The sequence below is a fragment of the Phaethon aethereus genome (assembly GCF_964289735.1).
Source record: "Phaethon aethereus genome assembly, chromosome: 2".
Lineage (NCBI taxonomy): Eukaryota > Metazoa > Chordata > Aves > Phaethontiformes > Phaethontidae > Phaethon > Phaethon aethereus.
This window is the reverse complement of record NC_138582.1, coordinates 21,322,638-21,343,077: the sequence shown is the minus strand read 5'-3', so window position 1 is coordinate 21,343,077 and position 20,440 is coordinate 21,322,638. Positions and strand designations below refer to the sequence as shown.

General features: G+C 36.7%; 1 protein-coding gene across 1 annotated transcript in view; it reads right to left on the bottom strand.

The window, feature by feature from the left end:
- The window catches only part of ANGPT1 (angiopoietin 1), a gene marked incomplete at its 5' end in the record, with an annotated part of 169,969 nt that overhangs the window by 3,613 nt on the left and 145,916 nt on the right, over nt 1-20,440 (bottom strand). The window contains one exon of the mRNA XM_081996828.1: nt 7,790-7,920. Coding sequence (XP_081852954.1) covers nt 7,790-7,920 — 131 coding nt within the window. The remainder of the gene's footprint in view (nt 1-7,789; nt 7,921-20,440) is intronic.

The window sequence follows — 20,440 nt, the reverse complement described above, 5'->3', positions numbered from 1 at the left end:
CCATTCTGACTTCTAGAAATGGACTGAAACTGTGAGAAGCTCCTTTCAGACAATGTGCACTGCCCTAGTGAGTCCTCCAATTTAATCATATTCAGTGGTTAGCCTTTTATCTACCTATAATTAATGCATTGTGTGAAGGTATTTTAAGCTATGCCTACTACTGCTACTACTGATATGATATTGACCGTGATTAGCCTTCAGATCCACTGCTTACTCTGTCCTTTGTATTCAGATCCATGTAATTTATGCTTCTAGTCTTGTAAAGTAATTTCTTAGATTTTGGATAATACTTAGTGGGCTTTTTTCAGAAGTATCACTTCATAATGAATTCTTGAGGGAAGAATTTGTGCCAGATAAATTCTGGCAAACTTCTATTTTGATACAATTGACCTTCCTTTGATTACAGCTTTATACCTAGGGGGGCAATAACTAAAGAAAGAGAAAACTGTACAGCTGATATTTTACTGTAACCATAGTATAATCTTGTAGAAATTTCAGACAGTTAAACAGAGAAAATCTAATCCTCATTTTTCAAAGTTGGAACACAGATGCAGCTGGGTTCTGTTTATGGTGTTGGGATGAAGACATGGCAAGCTGTGCTAGTTACCATTTCATCTTAGAAGAACAGCAATAGATGCGTAAATGGCCTTTGTGGGGAGAAGGATTTCGGTGGTGCCTACAAAATCTATGTTAAAAATGGAATGAGTCAAAGAAACACAAAATTTTACAGAACTTTTGTGAGGACCTGCTCAAATCTCTCATAATAGATTTCTTCTAAATAAATGCTTCTTTCAAAATGTTTTAATAAGTTTTTTTTTTCTATGATACTGTTCTTGTTAGTGAGAAAGAATTTTTTTAAAGAAAGATGTTTCCTAATACTACATTGGGTTTACTTTCTCTCTGTCTTTTTTTAAGTGGGTTTTTTTGCCTCCATATGGCTAGATCTCTCCATCCTCTCCCTGTAGTCCTCTAAAAGCTCTTTATTCCCCACAGGGCTTCGGATTATCACAAGACTTCCTACTGCATATCTTAACACCAAAATCCATGTCATTGAATAGATGCAAAGGAAATGTTTTTTCATACACCTTATGTATTGGGGGAAAGAGGAATGAAAGCAGAGACTTTCTTGGTAGCTATGAGGAAATGGGGGAATGTGAAACAGAGGTTTCTGAAAGAGATACCTACAGCACTGCCATTGCAGAAAACACCAGATAAAGCAGCTCCAGAGTCATGAGACAGTCTGACCCAAGGAAAGACTCCCAGTAGCTAGACATTGGTTTATTCCCCGGAGTTCACAGGATTTTCCTCCCATGAAGAACCCTGTTTATTTTTCACTACAAGGTAATGGTTTTCCCAAGTAAGTATCAAATCTTCTTTAAATAGCAGTAAATTTTTAACCTCAGAGATAACTTTTGGCAATGATTTCAACGGGATATTTGAAATGGGCATGAGAATCATGAAGTGTGGGTGTTACAAGAAATAATAATAGAAGCAGGATTTTAAAGTGACTAATTAAGTGGTAAAGAGGAGGCTTTCATGAGAAGGTTAAGAGAGTTTTTCTTCAGAAACACAGGTAGTTCCTTCAAGTTGTGAACATAAAGTCACTAATTGCTTATTTAAACTAAGGGTCACTTCAGTCTTTTGAGGTTAGCCCACCTATAACAATTTGTATAATACAAGAAACACCACCATCTCTGCAATAAAACTCCTTAGGTCATAAAGTATATTGTCCAAACAAAAAATAAATTAGATAATACATTGATAAGTTCTTTGAAAGTTGGGCTATATAAGTACAAATGAATCCCCACTGTAGACAGCTGCTCTTCTGGAGCAGTTAGAGCATGCTCACACTTTGTGAACTCTCATGCTTTGGTTTTTAATTAGTGTTGCTATTATCACTAGCAAGTTGTTAAATTTCCTGTCAACTCTTTTCATTAAATAAATGTATTTTGAATGCTTCAGCCTACATAACCCACCTATCACCAGATAGTTCATCTCCATAGACTTCCTTCTATTATATCTTTGGCCTAATATGAAAGTTTATGGAGATAATTTCCACAATTTCTTGCAAAAAGCTACCTAATAAAGGAGCATTGCTCAAAGGAGTAATGATATTACACGAAAAAAACCACAGCCATCTTTTATAATGGTTTTCTGAAGTCATAAGTGTAATTTTTATACGATAGAATCTTATTTGTCCAAAGCAATATAAAAAAGGCTTTTGTATGCCAAAGTTAACAACTTTCCTTTTTTGGCTTGTTGTATGAGTTGTAATTAAGCATGTATGCATGTAAAATTTTTTGTTAGTAACCTAGTGCTCATCAATTAATGAGTACACTGTAAATCTAGCATGCATTGGTAACTTGCTAATGACCACTCAGGTTTGATGAGAAGTTCTTAGTTGCATTTACATACCAAAAGAATAGGTGTCTAAACCCTGCACTTTTGATGGCAGTCCATTTCTTCACACTTGTCTTTGCTCTCCCTCCTGAGTACACTGAATGCCTCCAAATGCAGTAAGATCAATACAATCCATTCAATAAGATCCAAAATATGTTTGAATGGTACATTTGTATGGGTTTATGGGATAAATGGAACCTATGAAAAGCCAATATTTATTTCTAGACCTCTGGGTTTGTCCATAAAATTTAGTGCTTTTGGCAACAAAAGCCAAAGCCAATAGGAACAATTTCCAATGCAAAAATATTGAAAGAGTCTTCATTGTTCAAAAGACATAATTTATTTTATGAATAATTTCAATGTTTCTGACACTCTGTACTTTAAAGAAGTTAGATAGTAATACTTAGACTCTGTTTGACTTTGTAATGGCAACTTCTCAGCTAGAAGACTGGGTGCAGTTCTGGATGACACCTGAAGCTATATGTGGAGCCACTGGACAGAGTCCAAAAGACTAAAAGTAAGAGGAAAGATTTAAGGCTGTTTAGACCAGAATTCAAGAGGCAGATTGCCAACAATCTCAAATTCATAAAAAAGCTGCTGAAGAAGCAGCTTTTCAAAAAATGCACAGGAATGGTCTATTCTTTCCACAGGATAGGACAAGATGGAACGCACTTAAATTATCATAGAATTAGTTTAGTTCACAGGCAAAGTTTTCTTATATTAAGTGTAGCCAAACTCAGTAACAGATTATATTATGAGAACAAATTTCTATCAGTAGAAATCTTGAAGATGAACAGAAAGACAGAAACAAATAGGTAGAGAACAGTCTAGCTTGGAAAGGTACTAGATGACCCCTGGAAGTCATTTCCAGGACTATGTTCTTTTATTTGTTAGAGTATTGAATAGACCAGACTACCACTTATCAATTACTACTTGACACTCCGTAGGTTACATCAGAATTTAGCTGTCAGGATATAAGATGAAAAGGCGTTAGCTTTTCATATCCACTGGATAACACAGTCCTTTTACCTTTTTATGAGGTAAAAATAAGATGAAACTTGAAGACTGGTGACTATGTTCTGATCTTCTAAATGTATCAGTAGAATAATTTTTAAGTTAGTCACTTCTTGGTCTTCTCCTAATACCTTATTACTATCATTCATACAATAGTATAACCTGATAAACATACCAATATAGTAATGGTTTTGTTAAATTAATAATTTATATAATTTATATAATAAATTATTATAATAATAATGACTAGTCATATGGTTAATGAAATATTTATAGTATTTCTAGCATAAATTAAATAATGTTCCAATCACTTCTTATCTGCATGGTGGTTATATTTTTCTATAAAAATGTTAGGCAATATAAGTGATGATTCATGAATGGTGTTTTCTAACTTCTTCATGAAAGCAACAATATGCATAAAAGCTAAAAACTGATGCTTTTCTGTGTAAGCAGATGTACATCCAGGGGTTCAAGTTGGGTACTTTTAAGTGTGCTGAGGTTGCTACTTTTGAAGTTTTTGTTTCAGACAAAATATAAAAGAATCTGTGGCATCTTCTGACTGGATAATATGCAGGCATATTTCTATATTCAGCCAAGAACTTCCCTCCAAGTCATGACAAAAATCCTCCATACCATTCTTGCCAGAGATTCATAAAATTCACCACTTGGAGAAAAAAAGCAGTGAAACAACAGGCAATGAGTGCACCAGGGATTGTCACTGAGCAGTCTCTCACTTAACAGGTGAGAAATCCACTGAGGATTAATAAATACATGGGAACTGTCTCTGACTCAGGAAGCCCCTGAGATGCAAAAGATACTGGGAAAATACTCAGGGGAAATATAATTTATTTGCATTGTTCTTATGCCTGTACGAGGCATCTGCTGCTGACTGCTGTCAGACAGGAGGCTGCGGCTGGATGGACCTCTGCTTCCAGTCAAATAAAAAAAAAATTTCAGTACTGATATGCTGATTCAATCCTAGCAAGACATCTAGAAAGTTTTTTGTCAAACTATTTCAGGGATCAGAAGTTTAGTAATGTTCTTACTTATCACCTGAAGCAAGGTAGATTCCTGTGTGAACATCTCAGACTGCAGCCAATGCAAGACAAAACAAATCACCTTAAGACTCTTTCACTATGAGCCAAGTTACCATAAATCACTTTCCAGTGACTGAAAACAATTGCACAAACAATTCCAGGGGCTCAGCTGACAGGTGGTATCCTAGCGGGATGCTTTAACTTGGCCCTGTGCCCATGAATCTGATCCAGATATTGGAAGTCTATCTGAAGCTCCTTGGACATCTACTCAGTGCTTCATGCTGGCGACTGGTACATTTTAAACGCTGTTTCTTGCAAAAAGCCATGTATGTAGCTCACTGAGGTACTCTTCAGAATAATGCTTGAAATGATATGGGGATATAACCTTTTGTTTCAGTTTGCTGGCCTGAGATATTGTACCAGTTCTTAAAAGGTATTTTCATAATATAAAATTTGTTTACTATTTTAAGAAGTGTTAAGTTTAAATGAAGAAATTATTTGAATAAATATGCTTCTTCTCCATTTAAAGTAAACCAAGCATGCTTAATTTAAATTTTCCAAGGCACAAAAAAGTAGTTAAAACATTTAACTACCACGTAAAGTTCACATGAAGAATCCAGCTCATGTAGGTACTTTTGAAGTCATTGCCCGAATTCAACATTAAGATAGAGTCAAATAGCATAGCATGGCTCTTGAAAGGACAAGAAACACACCCACAAAACTCCGTTGATGCTACTGTATTATTCTCCCAGTATTTAATCTCTTATTCTGGGGAAGAAGGAGGATAGAAAGAAGGAGAGAGAATAATAGTTTTGATATAAACCAAATAAAACTGACAACTAGTAAGATCACAGGGAGAAATGTGTGTTTTCCTTACATTTTTATTTTCAGCCTTGACTATAACCATATCACAGTCTTGAGCTTCGGCTTATCTCAGCCTTTATTTCTGACATAAATATATGCAGTTCACCTCATAGAGATAACAGGCTCACCCAAACTGTCAAGATAGCTAGAAACCTGCCTCAAGATTTCATATCATTCATCATTAAAGAGCTCTCTGTGCTGTTGCCAAAACTAACAGAGAGCCTGATATCTTTTGGAAAAAAAGAGGTTTTCCAAAACCTGTTATCATTACTACTTTTCTTAATTAGTTTCTGTCTGTGGTACAAACTCAAAATCCACTCACTAAACAAATGTCTTGGTATTTAATTCAATTTCTGATATTTCTCAAGGAATGAGAAAGTAATTTCAAGGAGCAAAGCATAGCAGAGTGTTTGAAGAGAACTCTAGCATGATTAAAGTCTTTCGCGTCTTGAAGAACTACAAATTACTCAGTGCTGTACAGCCTATCTCCAAAAGACTAGTACTCGGAGTCTAGTCCAAAAGACTAGACTCATCTATCTCCAAAGGCTAGCTGCATCTCCTTTTACTCTGCAGTGATTTGTTTTGTTTGTGGTTTCCTCAGCCTTTGGTAATCCACCCCCTTCCTCCTTATTGCTTTCATTTGCAACCAGCATATTCCAATATGTGGTTTTCCTGTTGATTTACAGGACTGCTGCAGCAAAATATATGTGAACCTTGTGGAATGGTTGTTCAACAGCAGGCTGACCTTAGCAGGGCATTGACCTGCCATAGAAGTCAGGGCAGAAAAATAAACAAAACCCTCAGCTCCCAGAATTAGCTGTCTGGGAGCAGAGGTATTTCCAGGCATCGCGGCTACATGAATGAGTCTGCACTTCAGCACAGACACAACTTACATTTAGTTGCTTCTCACTCGACTTTGGCCTGCCCTGGAAGTAAGGCACTTTAATTTAGCATGGTCTCTAAAGAAAGGTCAATAGTTTTAAATTAAAATAAACTATTGACTTCTTATCCACTGTCTCCAGAACTACCTGGTTAACTTCTTTTTTTTATAGAAATTGAAAGGTAGTGTCTGATCACCTGTCTACTGGAAGAAGTTTCCCATCTTGACTTTCAAAAAGCTATCACTAGAGGAAGTTAAGAAAGTCTGAAAAATCTTCTCCTTTAAAGACTTTCCCAGCTGGGTCATTTCCAACTGGCAAAAGAGAACAAGGAGCTTGGTTGTGCATTTGATATAAATTCCCAGGGATGGCAACCCATCTTCTGTTAGCAGATGATAGCTTTAGAGGCTCACATATGCCTGAATGTGCCCTGAACTGATTCAGTCAAAGTGCCAGTAACCACAAATAATATCAGTGTAACAGTCTGATCCAAAATACTGAACAATTTATATGCTATAGGATTTTTTCCAGGAAAGTTAGAAGTCACTGAGGGAGAGTGTCCGAAGAAGATCAGATGTGAAGATAAAGACCTTTCTTGGTCATACAGTCAATGAACCAAAGAATCCCAATTTAAGCTTTCTGCTTTAATGTGGTATCCTAGAGATAAAAATGAGCTTGCCCATATGGGGCCTAGGAATAAGCATCATTTGCCAGAGGAAGTTCTCACTCTTGTGCAGAGCTTTAGGTGTATGTATGAGTAGATTATCTCAGATATGACTCCTCTGCATTCGAGGCAACAAATATCAGTCATATGCGCTATACTTGCTGGCAGTCAGGCTTGCCTGGTGCTTTAAACTGTCCCAGTATAACTTCTCTGTGCTCTCCCCCACCTCGACTCGTTTTTCTTTCCTTCTGCAGTTTGACCCAGCTCACTAAGGATACTGTTTTAAATCTTCCAACAACAGCTTGAACACAATTTGAACGGAGGGTTGCAGGTATAAGACTTTCACAGGTGAGTGAATTAGCCATTACGTTAACTATGTCTATATGTTTGTATGTCTGTATGTCTATACGTATTGTGCTCGTATAGGACAGAAAGCTGAATCATTATAGTTATTTCAATAACAGAATTATACCGCTAAGTGAAATATGTAATATATTGCAAGTCCAGATTCTGTTTGCTTTTAAACTTTACCTTCTATTATCTATTTCCCTGCATTTTCTCTTTTCTTTTTCTGGCTGATTCTCCCATTCCTCACAGAGTTCTTTCCCCCCTTCTCATCTCTTAGCTTCTTCTTACTTTGCCTTTCTTGCCTCAACAATGACACCAACTTACGCTTTCCCCCTTAACATTGTTAGAACAGCTTCAGTGCAGAAGTATACTGACTGCATCTCTGAATATTCCCTTCCCTGCTGATAGGAATCCTGAGGTACTGGCACTATATATATGCAGAAAAGGATAGGAGTAATAATAATAACAGGAATTTTCACACGGTATTTACACATCACTGAATGCAACTTCATGCATGGTTGCTTTAGGAAAACAGAGTAAATTCCTATCAAGGTACCATATATTTTCAGAGTTGCTGTACTCACCTCCAGTCAACATGAGAGCACATTTACACATGCAGTTGTCATTGTCAGCATCTTTTGTACTGAATTCAGCACCATGTAAGATGAGGCTACTCTGTTTTCCAGCTGTTCCACTGTGACCTTTTAAATAAAGCCTGAAACAGCAAGAGAATACAATCAGTGTCACCAAAAAGAAAAATAAAAGATCCAGATCTCTTTCCACATCAGTTTCACCTTGTATGAAGCGTGCTCAGAAAATTTAGACATGTCTTGTGTTTTGGCTGGATGTCTTTGTTGTTTCAGAGGTAAAATGGGGACATTCAGGCTTTCTCAAGTGTATCTGTAGTAGCACATTTTCCCTGCCCCAGAGCAGAGCAAAGCACAAGGAATCTGCACCGGAAAATGCAACAAAGTAGAGGGGCTCAGAGACCGAAAAGAGAATGAGGAGAGGTGCCCAGAGATCTGGAATACACTGACAGAATAATTGAGTATTTAAGTAGCTGGTCTTTCTACTGTGGCACGGAAACAGCACTCCCAGTTAACAGCAGCCATGTTATTAATCCCTGGGCTTGAAAGAGGATTTCAGCAGTTTCAGAATTTTTAATTCCACCAGTTACAGCACAAGCCAGCAACCCAGATCTGCCAAAGATGTCTCTGGGTGATGAATGGAGAATAGCTTAGAGTTCAAGCCACAAAAGTCTTCATGATTTGCAATGCTAAATATGCCTTTTCTTAAGGAGCCTTGTCAACTACTTGAAACCACAACCATGAGCTAGGAGCCTGAGCCCAGCTCCAGCAACTAATAGAGCATTTGTGGTGCTCAGTGCTGTAATGCCCAAAGCCAAGTGTGCCAGCTGCAGGGTTGCTAAACAAAGTACCTCTACCCTAGCTAGGAAACAATGGGGACCTGGGCATGTCTGGCCTGAGCTCACAATTGCAGGGACATGCACAAGAAAATGGAGAGGAAAGGAGAGGAGAGGAGAGGAGAGGAGAGGAGAGGAGAGGAGAGGAGAGGAGAGGAGAGGAGAGGAGAGGAGAGGAGAGGAGAGGAGAGGAGAGGAGAGGAGAGGAGAGGAGAGGAGAGGAGAGGAGAGGAGAGGAGAGGAGAGGAGAGGAGAGGAGAGGAGAGGAGAGGAGAGGAGAGGAGAGGAGAGGAGAGGAGAGGAGAGGAGAGGAGAGGAGAGGAGAGGAGAGGAGAGAAAAGTTTTCACACAATGGTTTCCTTTGCCTCTGTTGAAGCATCTCTGTGAGACAGACATCACTGGGTGATGGATGCTCACAGCAAAATCTATTTCCTGTACATAACTACCTACATCAGACAACTGACCAATACATTCTTGGTTTATTTCATAAAAAAGTGCTGGAAGAGGAAGATATCATCTGCCTTAATAGCTTCTTATGCAGGAAGAAGGAGACAGGATCTCAGTGTCTACTGGAGAAATATGAAGCCATAATCCTTACATCCCAGGAACGAGCCCTAGCCACTGGACCAAGGGAAAGGGGAAGGAGCATCCCTCACCTGCCTCATCAAAGCTCTACAGGCAGGAATACATGAACCAGAGGGCTAACTAGGAATATGATTTGGTATCTAGTGGGATAGACTTTTCCACTGAAGAGGAGAAACATCAGTTCTGTTTTTTCTAGAGTTATTGAAGGAGGACAAGTATGTCTTTTAAATATTGAATGTGAAATGCATAAGGATCCACAGGAACAGAAGCAGGACTTAAGTGGTTAAAGCAGGAGACATGCCTCTTTCGTTCTGGGATTTGCAGATGGGACTGTTGTCCTGGAAAATGTCTTCCCAACTTTTCCCACACACACAGTGAATAAGGAGAGCAGTTATGAGTCACTGATTGTTGTCACTACTGTTGTTGTATTTTTATCCAATCACTTTAGATGAATCAAAAAGTAAATGTCTCTACCAGAGTGTCATTCCTCCATTTGTTTAGATCGAAGATAGATACTTTGCTGCAAAGTGGTCACAGTGTTAACAGCAGGAGTAGAAAGCATCCCTAACCCATTCTAGCCTATACAGTAGTAGTTAAGCCATTGGCATTTTTCTGAGATGAGGAGGAGAGTCTGTCCACCAGACTGAGCTTTAAATAAAATGCAGTTCTGCCACAGAACTTTGGGTTTGGAGCTCTGCTTATGAGAGGGAGGAGAAGGGGCACATAGGCACCATATGGCAGCTTTGCTTAATCAAGTGCATGGCTAATGATTTTTTTTTTTTTTGTCTTGCATGCATTTATGGGTGGATATTACATCCAAACAAAGACAATCTGATTAAGCTTGTCATGGAAACTCATTACAGAAAAGCCTCTTCTAGATATCCTAGTGAGGTTACTAAGCCATCTCAAGATGTGAAGGCACAGAACCAGCACTTGGAGCTCTAGAGATCTGAGATTCACACTGTCAGACTGACTTAAACATCGTCTAATTTTAAGCAAAATTCTTCCTGTGTGTCCTTACTCCATCTTTAAAAATTGAGACAATAGATGCTAAGCATGAACAAGTTAAAAAAAAATATTAAAAGAGAAGTGTCAGGGCTATCCTTCAAAGTAGTTACACAACCTACACTCACTTGATTTTAATGTTGCATGTCACCTGATCTGAGCCTGATGAATAAACACCTTTGGACTTCTTCCTTCGAGTAAATTTTATATGTAGATAAGTACACACACACATATTAAAAAAAATTTGGATTAAGTATAAATACCATAGATAGTCAAATACCTTTGGATAGTACAAAAATGGATAAGGCAAAGTGTGAGCCTCAGTAAAAGTTCATGAAGATTCTTAGAAATGTAACAAGGAACAACCTAGGAACAGGAATAGAGGAAGGTCATTGCATTCTGTTACTGTCCAATCACAGTGGCAATTAGCCCATGATTACCATGTTACTCTGTCAAAGAATGCTTATTTTAGACAAGATTACTCCAAGATCTGTCTTTGCTCATGTTCATTTCTTTGTTCCATACAAACGAAAGGCTGGAATTGATCCCATCTTCACTCATTGGACTTTTGCCTTGTTTTGCAAGCTGTGCCTAATGTTTTGCAGAACAAAATAAACTTCCTTGAGGTTGTGTTGATAGAAAAATTACTTTGTCACATGGTATCTACAATCTGATTTTAAATGGCCATACATCCTCACTATATCAGCAACACCAAAGCTCGCAGAAGTCTCATAAAGCCAATATAAAAAGCAAATGCTGTTTACTTAAATCAGAAAGACAATGCTAGCCAGATCTTTTTATTAACAATCAACACTATAAAACCCACTTAGTCCAATAAAAAATTAATATAATGTAAGAAAACAATAAAGAAATGAATAGTACTTGGTGTGTAATGTTTTCCCCAAAGGGGTAGGGCATTAGGATTATTTACAAGCTCATTCTCTTGCCCTGATATTTTATAAACATTCCACTCAGCACAGATTTAGATCTTGCCTGTTATGTTTGACTTTCCCTCCACACCATTCGTCTAGTAGGTCTCCAGTGACTTTAGAAAGATAAAGCTTAGCTTAACTCTAAACTGTAGCAGGTTTACCATACTGCAGCAGTGTACAGATGAACCATAGGGCAAAACAGTAACTCTCTTGATTTGGGCTTTTCTCCCTGAATTGGCATTGCCCAGCAGTTGGGAAAAAATGATACTGCAAAGTATCAGGTGCCAATCAAAAACCAAAATTGGTCGTGAAGCACTCAATTCTACTATTTCTGAGCTTCAGTTCAAACCATATGGGTCTGAACTAGCCTGGCTTGAGACAGCAAATCAGCATAGCACTAGGGAAACTGATGAGCACGCTGGCTCCCTGGCAGCAGTAGATACCTACCTGATGATCTTAAAGGTCTTTTCCAACCTTAATGATTCTGTGATAACTTACCATTTAGACTTAGCTAATTTTTTAGTATTCTCAGGTTCAGATTGGTAGAATTGAACCTTTAAAATAAACTCTGAATATCTACGAGGGCATAGTTTCCCTCCTTTAGAAAAGATCACAACTCAGGGTAGAGTTACACTTGGTTATTGTTGAAGGAGACAAAAGAAAGGAAGTTAAAAATAAAAAAACAACTCATTCCAGTCAAAAGTCAAGAAGAAGTTTCAGGACTATATCTCCAGTCTTCCCACTTACTCACAACAAGAAAATTCTGAAGGTCAAGGAAAACAGTGGAAATACTGCTCAGATTTACAAATCAGGCAGGAAAAGCAAATTCATGCTCAAATACACAAGAAGTCTTTATCTGTATACAGTGGAATTGAAATAGCAACAAATAAGCATTAGCAAGTAAGTAGGAGTAAGAGAAATACTGCATGTGTATATTAAGTTTTGAGGACTTCTTACGACATTTTTATGAAATTCTAAAATCACTGTGAGAACCAGCAGCTGATAACATTCATATAGACACTAGCAGCTTCCCTAGTTGATGTACTTAAGCAGAAACAGCGCATTTGAAAAAAAAATGTAATTGTTACCTCTTGTCTAGCATGAGTGTTAGAAATTCCCGCTGCATTTTTTCCATGTGATATTGTAGTTACGGTAGCTTGAGATCTATACACACAAATGGTGAGGAAGAACTTTCTTAAGCATATTTTACTTTTCACCATTCATACTGTGTGACACGACTACCTGCAGTCCCTTGAAACCAAAGCAAGGTATATTGTGTGGAAAGAGTAGTTCTAAAAATATTACATAAACAACTGCAGGGCAGCCTGAAAAGCCATTTCAAATTTACACCAGAAATTTTTCCTTCTGAAGTGATTAGATCACCTGGAATTCTGCTTTCAAATATTTTTGAAAGAAAACGCAGCTTAGCTGAGTTCACACGATGTTTGATGAGTTTAACAGATGAACCTGGGATAATTCCAAATAAATTACAAAACCATTTGTATATTTCTGCAACATGCAATTATGAAGATTGCGACATACAGAATGAGATATTAAAAAATCTAAGAAATAAATAGAATCATAAATCCATGTGAAAAAGATGTGTGCTAAATGTTATTAAAAGTGTAGGAAATTATTTCTGCTGCAGTGCTTGCATACAGAGCACCTGATCTTAGAATTTCTATTTATTTATTTGTTTCTACTAGAACTAGTGAAAGGTCTATAGAACTCCCAGAATTTAATGTTACATACTTCTTTCTCTATTTTTTTTCTGTTAGAGTCATTAGAGACCACTCAGTCCTTCATTTAAAGCAACCTCTCAATGAAATAGCTAAGAAGTCATAACCAGCTTTTTTGGTGAGTAATACATACTTTGTCTGTAAACAAAAAACATACTGGCTTACTGCAGACATTAACAATCATCATTAAGAGATGTAGTGTACCATCTCAACTATGGTGCATGGTCTTAAGTATTTTAAAGAGTTAACATAGGATTTCATCATTGCCACAGACCTAAAAATTTGAACACCTCTCCATGACCGGAATTCATAAACATGAGTAATAGCCTAAGATTCTTGACCATTAAATAGAAAGAAAGAGGAGTCTTGAAGTAGGATTTAAAAGATTCAGCATGATGAACGGAAAGGGACACATCAAAGCTTGCTTTTGGGAAATACTGTAGAGCGATGCCTCCAAATTCCCACCTCCCTTTTGTCTCTGCAAACTAAAATGTCTCTCTCCACTGCCTGCTCATTCCACATGGCTGGCCCCTCAAGGGAGGGGCTGTTAATTTTGATGGAAAGGGTCATTGAATAAAATGGATGCATGGGAATCAGAATCCTGTACCCAGAATTTCCTATTCTGAGCCCTCTCCTCACTGGGTTTCCAGTTTTTCCTGACTTCAATAGGAGAGGAGGGCACCTACATCTCAGCCCTTCTTCTAACTTGCTGGTCACCACTTACACCTGGGTGTGGGAATACGTCTACACAGATAAATGTGGACAAATACAAGCTCACGCTGACTGTTCTCCATGTTAGGCATGTGAAAGGCATCTTTGTTTTTAAAAGCCATATGACCGCCATTATTTTGCCCTCTAGTTTTGAAAAGTCTGAGGAAGCATTTAACTGGCATCTTCCATCTGGTTCAAACTTGCATCTAAATTTTAGATAGCTTCAGTTTGTGAAATGAAACCCACTCCTAAACATGCTGAATTTGGTAGGGTTTTATAAATTGCTGCGTTAGTCAACTAAATTCCATTTATAATGATATTTATGTGATTAAGTCCCTTTGTGAATCGAAGCTCACTGGCCTGCAACTATTTAGGAGGACCCAGTAAGAGATTATTCTCAGGTTACTCTTTTAATTCTAGACATTAATTGTAATAATACTAAATAAAAAACAACCATTCCTCCAAAAAAATCAAAACACCCTCAAAACCAGATAGCAGTTCTATTTTAAGTTCATTTTTTTTCTCAAAAATATTTTGATTAATTATTTGGGGATCACAAATAATTTGTTTATCATTGAATAAAACATAATGTCTACTGAAGTAATATTAAATGTTGTTGGCTCCTTGTAATGTTTCCCAATGTGCTTTTTCCTGAACATATTACAAAATTGCAGGAAGTCTCCCAATAGTAACAGTTGTCCCTGAACAGCAAAAACACCTCTGTAATAAAGACATCTCCCAAATATTTAGTGACAGATAATATGTTGTGAACAGGAGACAAAACCTAAATAATCACTCCAGAGAAAAACTGCTGTCACTGAGTTTGAAGTTTAAATGTCTGCCAAAATCCTGTTAAACATGGAAATAAATATAGTGACATAACTATCTGGGAAGCCTAACCCTAGTATTCAACTTTTTCATCATTTAATACTCCCACTAAAGTTAAAGAGAAACATCCCTTGTGTGTACTAATTTGTAAATTCAGCGGAAAGACTATCTCCTTGTTGGAGACAGAGCATGAGCCACCTGTGATGATCGGGGAGTTCCCTCCGAGTTCTAGGTTGCAGAGTCGAAGGCATCATAGTTGGTGCTAGAAACTAGATAGGGTGGAAGATGACAAAAACTTCTTTAGTCACCACTACTCACAAAATTTTGAGCTGTTGCTAACCTGTTCATTTGAGTTGGAAGAACAATTCACTACCTTTATTGCTGCCTGTCCTTGAAAGACTGATGTAAAAGCACCCAAAAGAAGAAGAAAGTGAATGTCACATCTGGAGTCTGACTGGAGAAAATCAGCAACATTAACCATAAAAACCAAAAATACTGATTTTTTCCCACTTCTAGTTCAAACTTGAGAAACAGTGTACATGGTAAATTTTTGGACTTTTTATTTAACTTTATTGTATCCCTAATAGAGTTTGTAACTCTGCAAACAGTAGGCATGATGGTTCTGCAAACTGTCAAAAACCTGAATAATGCGGTAAGTAGCTCTGACAACGTGAACAAATTTTTAATTTGACTCTTACTATTCTTGCTGCCAGCACATGAATATAATTTCCTCCCACAATACCTTAAGAAAAGTGTAAGACAAGATGACCTATGTATTTCTTTTCTGCTGCTCTGTGGCAATGACTCACTGCTATAATTATTAATTTTGACATTACTGCAAATCCTTGCCCATTCTCATGTTAGGACTACCAGCCAACAAAATATTAATTCAATATATCCAGAGTAAGAACACATAACTTCCAATTTTAAAGATAAAATGATAGTATAAAATACAACAATAAATGGAAATGATCTGTTTTCCTTTAGAGTTGTTTCAGTAGAGCCTGTTTACGGGACAACAAACACTACATGGTAGAGAGATCCTTCCCTGGGTCTGCACATTATTAACAGAAAATCTTGTTTTCTCTCTGAAAAACTTGTGCTAATTTTAGCTCATGTTTGAGCTATCCACACCTGACAGGTTGAAGAAGAAAAATATGTTTATTCTGGGGCAAACATAACCTAGCCATGAATAGGAAACACATAAGAGCAAACTATACAATAGCCTAGTGAGCCTTGTTGTTGTACTGAATATGAATTTATACAAATGAAACAATAAATTTGCTTTTTCTATATTAAATTTCTTTAATAACTGACTAAAGATCTGTACTCATTAAGAACAGGTACTGTGCAGGGATAATTAAAAGACATCCAGATTTATTTTCAGGGAAATTTTTCCTACCATAAGGCAAATGGCCTGTCATACCACCGTATGCAGACAAATGGTGCTTTGTCACAGCTTACAAAAAATGTTGAAAAATATGTTTATTCTGGACAGTGAACAAGCAAACATATGCTTCTCCTACTTGAAATACATGCGACAGAAGCCGCAGAAACAACCACTGTGGCAGTGTGAGCTGTTAGATTTGCAGCTGATGTCAGCAACATAGTGGTGATGGAAAGGAAACATACGGCAACACTGGTTTTTACTCCTAACAGGGACAGAAACATATTTAAAGGCTACTGTCACAATGGTGTGTTGAACAGAAATAATTCCCTCTACCCTAATCTCTCACCAAACACAGCACAGAACAAGTACATTAATCTGATACCACCAGTTTCTGGTAAAAGAGTTTTTCAACACAATACTTATTAAAACAAAATCACCTACCAATGTTTTTTCTCATGGAAAACTGAAAGAAAGCTTGTCAGTTATTAGATTTATTACTTTTTTTTTATTAATGAAACATTAAAATCTTGCTACTGAAAAAGAAGTATTTCACTCTACCACTAGCTATATACATGTTAAGATTTTGTGTTGCTACAGAAGCTACTGCTTTTGTCCTGATTCATGGCTGTATAATACATAATATGTTAATTTAGAAAGCATAGGGACTGCATTAATTTCAAACTTGAAATAACTAGAGTTGATCAATGTTTTAGACAGACATATAAACACTGAACATATACTAAGATGATAATGCAAATTGTTTTGATAGCATTGAAGATGGATGAACTTCTTAAAAAATAAAATACAAAATTAGAGCTTATCTGAACATTTGCCCAGGACACAGGCAACGTCAACATTAGAGAAATTGAGTTAACTTAAAATGTAACTTAAAATGTAAAAATATTTTTCTCCCTACTTAACTACACTTCCTGGGTTTGGCTGAAGCCAACAGCAGAAATGCCAAAATGGAATCTCAAGGGATTTTTCAGCACAGAAATACAGGGACCCTCCAGAGAAAGTAATCTTTCAAAAGTTTCTAAGGTTTATACAAGTAATCAGACCTTCAGCTGTTTATCTTTACTGAATTGCTGAACTTGGTGATGTTTGTCTATTTTTAAGGATCCATTTTACTGCCATTGAAGCTAGTGGAGAAGTTCAGTGAACAGTGGTTTGAAATTTTATTTCTCTGTAAATTGATTAATCCTGTTTGAAAGTCCAGTAAAAGAGACCCACACAACTCCAGTAAAATTTAAATTTAATAATTCTTCCAAAATAGGCTTGAAGTTCCAAAAGTCTTATAAATATTGTTTGTTGAAATCCATGCAGATATATTGCAATAGTGGATTTCATAAATCTGTGCTTTAGTTGTACTGAGGGTGACATTAATTACACACTGTCATCCACATAAGTTGTACATTGTTCTAATTAACTGTTTTAGAGAAAATAGAAATGGAAAATTTAATGTATCAGCATGTTGTTAGTACTAACTTTTACTCCGATAACTACTGTAGAGATACTTGCTTCTCGTTACCCTGCAGTGTCATTGAAAAATATTATTTACAGGCCACAGTAAAATACTTATCACACATTCACTTAATTGAAAGTAATTAATCATAAGTAACTGTAAAAGTTATAAATATCGTAGATAGACCTATGTTAAAAATTTATATAAATCTTACTGAGATATGTTGGTGTTTGGAAATTAATGTGTTTAAACAGTATATAATCAATGTGGTTTGGGGGGGGTGTTAGGGTTTTGATTTCAGTTTTTTGTGGGGTTTTTGTTTTTTTCCTTCATAAAGATTGTGCTGGAATTATGACTGAAATTAGCTGTAGTTGTGCTATAAGAATGTTAAGTACCACAAGTCCATCTCCACTGTTGAATTATGCTAATTAAAACTTTCCTATGTTGTATGTTATTTGGAGTTAGAAGAAGAAATCTATGAAGATGCCATGTAAACGTGTTATTTCTTTTCCATTTACGGAGATGCAAAAGAAAATATAACTAATTACATTTTCTTTTTTGCCAGCATTTGCCTGAAGTTGTGATATCAGTAAAACCTGTTTAAGGATGCCTGTTATTAAATCATAAATATCCTTTTACAAAATAGAGTTTAAAAGTCCTAACCCCCTAACATTTTCAGAAAAAAATGCATTATCTGTGCACTCAACAATTACATATTCTCACTATCTTCAGATTCAATGGAATAATAAACTACCATGCTCATTACAAGAAAATTCAGAGGTTTATTTATACATAAGGTTTTTCTCATTAGAAAGTCACCGTCACTGAACAGGGTAAGTTTTGTACATGCCTAATTCCTGAGGTTCCATAGATGATATGTGACTTTTATTTTATTTTTTAAATTGACAAACAGTATAAGCAACTTTCTAAGTGAACGTAGCTTTTTTTTTTTGCCTGGATACTGGACCCTCACTGTTTTCTTAATTGTGGGGGTTCAATCAAATGTTTGCACAGCTTAGCAGAAAACTGCGGTCTACCTGAAACAGGTCACTATCCCAAGGATTCAGACGACCTTTCAGAGCAGAAATTGATGTGATATTTTAATTGAAATTGGCCCCTTCCTTAATATTAGACTGTTTCTCTAAAGTTCCATGGTCATGATAATATTTCAGGTCACAAATCAGGCAGTGAGATAACAAACCCTTAAGCAGGCCTGCTCTGAAGGAAAAACAGATCAAGAGTAGTATATACTACTACAAACTATTCAGTCTGCTGAATGAGAGCAAGTGGTAAGAATGAGATAAGAGAGGAGCAGAAAAATAAGAGCAAAACTAAGGACTGTCTTTAGATTCCATTTTGCTTCAAACAGAATGGGACAATGTCCTTGGAATAACCTGTACCAGAAATGTTGCTGAGGCTGAAGTACGCCCTGCAAGTGAACAGCTCTTGTGGTTCACTTTACGGAAACATTTATGCTTCTACCCAGTGAAAGTAAAATGCTGTCATTCTGTTCAAGAATCATGCCTGCTTCACACGGGCTTATATTGCTTGAAGTTGTGTGTAATGGCTAAGGCTGTTGGCTAAAAAAGCAATGAGAGGCACACTAGCTCACAGAATCCTGACTTGAAATACGAGCACTGAACTTTTTTTGTTTTTCTCAAAATGAATGTTGAATGAGGTGTAACCTGTAATCACCATTAAGAAATTATTTAAATACTGAATTGGACATAACGTCCAGATTGAATAGCCTTTTCCCCCATGTTTGCACTGGCACGATAGTTAATTGAAACTGTGTAAGGTATCTTTAAAGTATCTATGGGTTTTTTTCCTCCTTGTAAAGAGTTTGGATGTAAGGAAATGAATCATTATTGATAGAAGTGGAAATAGTCCGCAATTAAATTTTCATCATCTTTTTTGATTGTTTATACTTTATTCTATGCTAGCAGTGCAATCTTCTTTTACAACTGTGCTCCTTTGGGCATTTGCAGATTCTGTTTTTGAATTTTTTCCAGTGTTAATGACCTAATGACCCTCTCAAATCATACTACAGCATTGCTATAATGTGGCTGGAATGGAATGAGTTTGCAGCTGCCAACAGACTATGATTTAAAGAAATAACTTAATGAATAACACATTAAAATAAATATTTTGGGTTCTGCATGAGATTTTCAAGATTTATGATGGGATTTGTGTCAAGAGATGTGTGCTTCCCGCTGGGTGAATCTCAGAGGAAAATGCAGGGATGTTTTGGGGGGGTATTATTTTCAACGCAAAAAGTTAATCAGGATTTCCATTCACTTAGCTGTGTTTGAACCTGTTCAGTCCTGATGAATAAGCCAGTTCACAATTTATGAATTTCTAGTAATTAGATTAATGGGCTTAATCTGGTGGCTGTGTACTCAGACTCATGACATCAGTAAACAGTAAGGGATGTTGAAGAATCACTTTATGGAGATGACAGGAAAGGCAATCATTTCCAAATATGGAAAAGATAAAAGGTAGTATTAGTGAAAATGTAATTGTTATGATCTCTTTCTGACCATAATATGTTTTTTTTCTTTTTTTTACATTTTGGTGTCATCTTAAAGAGTGTGCAATGGTAATGAAGCAAGAGTGACTTGACCTTCAGTGAGAGCTCTGGTGGCTGTGCCTCAGGAAAGTACTTAGTATGTGCTTAAAAAAAAAAAATTTGCTTAAGTGCATTGCTGAATGAGGGCCTAAGTACACTTCAGAAAAATTTAAAAATTGAGGAGGGGAAAGAGAAGAAGAAAAATGTGGGGAAGAGAAATGACAGGCTTCTCTTATTCATATAGTATCATTCACACTAGCAATGTGACAAATCGTTTTTTGATTAAAGGTTTATAATATTAAAAACAGGATGTGGAATGAAAATAATTATATACTTAAGCATGTTCCACCTCCAGCCTGAATAATATGCAACAGGTCTGGCTTGAACCCTTCACTCACCAGTGGCCGTATTGCACAGCATGCTACACTCATCCTCTGGCCTTTATGTCCACTATCATACAAAGGTTAGGCTTTTATTATAAGGGCAAATATCTAGGAAAAGGTAACAATTTTTAAAAGTGACTGGTGCACAGAGAGTTTCTGTGAAATGTTTATAGTTATTTGAAAAATAAATACTGGCTTCAGTGTT